Raw genomic sequence first — 2,964 nt, forward strand, 5'->3', positions numbered from 1 at the left:
AAAAAAAAACCAAAAACAAAAACAAAAAACAAAAAAACCAACAAAAATAATAATAATAATAATAAAACACCTAAAACAGTAAATAAAAAGACACAAGACAAACCCATCAGTTGATGAAATGTCAGGCTCTGAGGAGAGTTCGGGCACCTGAGCTTGCAGGTTTTGCTCCAAAAGAGCTCCAGAGCTTACACGTTTACAAAGAAATCATGACACAAAAATTACCAGCAATATTTAGTAACTAATTTTCCCAATTTTTAGAAAATTTCTGTTAATCTAAATATAGCGTTTCACAGAACAAAACAAAGGTCTTCATCGAAAGGTTTGGAAATCTAAAAATCTCTGTAACAAAGAAGTTTCTCTCACACTGATTTCGGGGAAGAGCCGCGACAGATGCCCATCTACTGCTCCTGTGGGGGGAGGGAGAGGGTCAGCCCAAGACCAGCACCTCACACAATCAGATGCTGGACTCTAAGCACCTCAGGTTTTAGGGTCAAGATGTGGGGATGCAAGGGAAGGGCTTCTTCTGGGTCACCAGGCCAAACACCAGCTTCCTACAGGACTAAAGGTGTTCCATGGGAGCTTTGTCCCCAAGTTTCAAGGAAAGATCCTTATTGGCTGAGGACTAGATAGAGCCCTCCAAGTTTCTACACATTAAGGGCCAAGCTCGGGGCCCGGAAGGTGTTGTGCAGGTAAAGGCCCCAGCCTGGCCACTCTCTGCAAGAACTACTACACTGGAGTGGTCCTTGTTCATTACAGACCCAGGGCACTTACTTACAGTTAGGGTTGCTAGGCCCAGAGCTAGAAAGAGAGCAGCGTCTGATCAAGCTCAATGTTTGGGACAAGGTGGAGGGACAGAGGAGACCCCACAGGCCGCAGTGCTCACCCTGGGACTAGGCAAGCACAAGGCTGGGTGGCATCAGGGGACTGGCTATAGACCTGGCTGTGGGCCTGAGCCTGCCCTAAAGTCTGTCCATAGAAGGCGGCCTGCTGCCTGTAGTACTCAGCCCAGGCCATCGTGTGGTCTGGGGTGGTGGGAGGGGGAGAGCTGGCCTGTGGGGCAGCACTGGTGGTATGACTCTGCTCTGTGTAACAGTCCTCCCAGGCCTTGCTGTAGTCGGGCTGGCTGTTCTGTGGCCGGCTCTGCCGGCTTGGGACTTGCTGCATAGGCTGCTGCCAAGCCTGGTAAGTGCTGCCGCAGCCTTGGGTCAGAAAAGCTGAAGGGCCGCTCACAGGGGTGCTGTGGGGGTTCCCGTTAACTTTAGCAGCGATGTTGGGGAAGCCCCTGGGGGGAGAGGTGTTTTGATGTGGTGCAGCTGGTGGCTGGCCGAAGGGGCTCTGTCCGAAGGCTGCAGGGGCTCCGAGGCTGGTACCGGCAACTTTCTCATCTATGAGGTGCCTGGCCACCTCGATCTGCTGAGGAGCGCCCCTGATGGTAAATATCCGCAGGTTAGGGTCGGTGTTAGGAGGGGGATTCCGCTGAAGCTCCACATGGGCACCTGATTGCTGGTTGATGCTTTTGACGTTCTCGCCCCCTTTGCCTATCACAAGGCCACATTTATCAGCTGGCACTGTGTATGTGATCTCCTGGGCACCACCAGCAGTGCCTACACTCCAGTCGCCACGGCCTCGTCCTCTTCCTCTTGCCACTGCGAGACCTCCAAGGATCTCTCTTTCCTGTCCCCTGAGAATGAGCTCCTGATGATTGATGCGTGCTGCACGTTGACACGGATCTGGAGGGCCCATGACCTGCGCTGTTCTTTCTGGACTAATCCCCTCGTCAGCTTTGAACTGGATCCTCACACCAGTGTCATTCTGGATCTTCTTAATCATTTCTCCATTTCTTCCTATGACAATCCCAACAACAAATCTAGGCACAGACCCCTAGATACCTCTATACACCGCTCGGGAGGCGAAATCGCTGCGCACACCCCGGAAGTCAGCCTGATCTTTCTCTCTGATGATCTCTAGGACCATTTCTCTTGCTTGCTGTACTTTAAACGGATCTCCAGTGATTCGGAGAGGCTTGTCTGCTGCTGTGGGTAGCAGGCCATCCTGGATCATGACCATGTTCACACCTGTCCGCTCCTGCAACTGCTTGATCGTTTCCCCTCCTTCGCCAATGACCAGCCCCACTTTAGATGCAGGGATAAGAAGCTCCTGGATTGTGCTGTTGCCGTCTATATCGTCGTGAAAGCCAGGCCCATTCCGACATCGGTCCACAATCTGCCCCAGGAGCCGTTTGGCGTGTTCAATACTTTCTGGGGTTCCGGTAAATACACAGGGCCTCTCTGGAATCCCAGAACTCTCTGAGGCAATCTGGATTTTGCACCCAGATTCCGCTTGAATTCGTGAAATCTGCTCACCTCCCCTGCCAATAATAAATCCAACCATTTTATCGGGCACTTTGAACTCTTCTGTTATTACTGCCCTTTGATGTACCAAGGCCTCTAACTGGTTACCTACTCCATCATCATCCAGGGGCCGCTTCTGTACTTCATATCCATACATTGAGGGGCCCACCAGGGGTGTGGAATTATTAAAGTAAGGAATTGAATCGATTTTAGCAGCAATCTGCCAGACCCGGCGCAGGGCATCCACGAAGCCTTCAGCCTTCATGCCCACTGGAGCGCTCTGCCCCTGCCCCAGCTCCGCCATGGCCAACCCCACTGCCACGGCTGTCGCTTGGCTTCCCTGGTCCGGCCTCCCACCAATACTGCTTGTCTTAATGTTTTTTGTGCCATGCTAATACTTGCCTCACTTACTGCTAATAGGAAATCTTTCCGCTTCTGTTATGTAGAAGAAAGTTCACAGAATTTGCTCTCATTCTTTTATTGAAAGCTTGGCTGAATTTGCCAGTCACTGTAGCAGGCTCTGTAAGCTTTGTGTTTTGAAAGGACATTATTATTATTATTGACGACTTTGTGTCTTTCTCGTTGTCTAGAATATTCCTTTGTCATCTTTTGA

The 2,964-nt window shown here is 50.8% G+C and overlaps 1 protein-coding gene across 1 annotated transcript; it reads right to left on the bottom strand.

The window, feature by feature from the left end:
• Positions 1-879: 879 nt before the first annotated feature.
• LOC308435650 (far upstream element-binding protein 3-like) lies at positions 880-2,655 on the bottom strand (the record flags this gene model as incomplete). Its single annotated transcript, XM_080936364.1, is given in 2 exon segments — positions 880-1,881; positions 1,885-2,655. Coding segments are annotated over 2 exon segments (1,773 nt in total).
• Positions 2,656-2,964: the final 309 nt, after the last annotated feature.

The sequence above is a fragment of the Micromys minutus genome, assembly GCF_963924665.1.
Source record: "Micromys minutus genome assembly, chromosome: 23".
Taxonomy (NCBI): domain Eukaryota; kingdom Metazoa; phylum Chordata; class Mammalia; order Rodentia; family Muridae; genus Micromys; species Micromys minutus.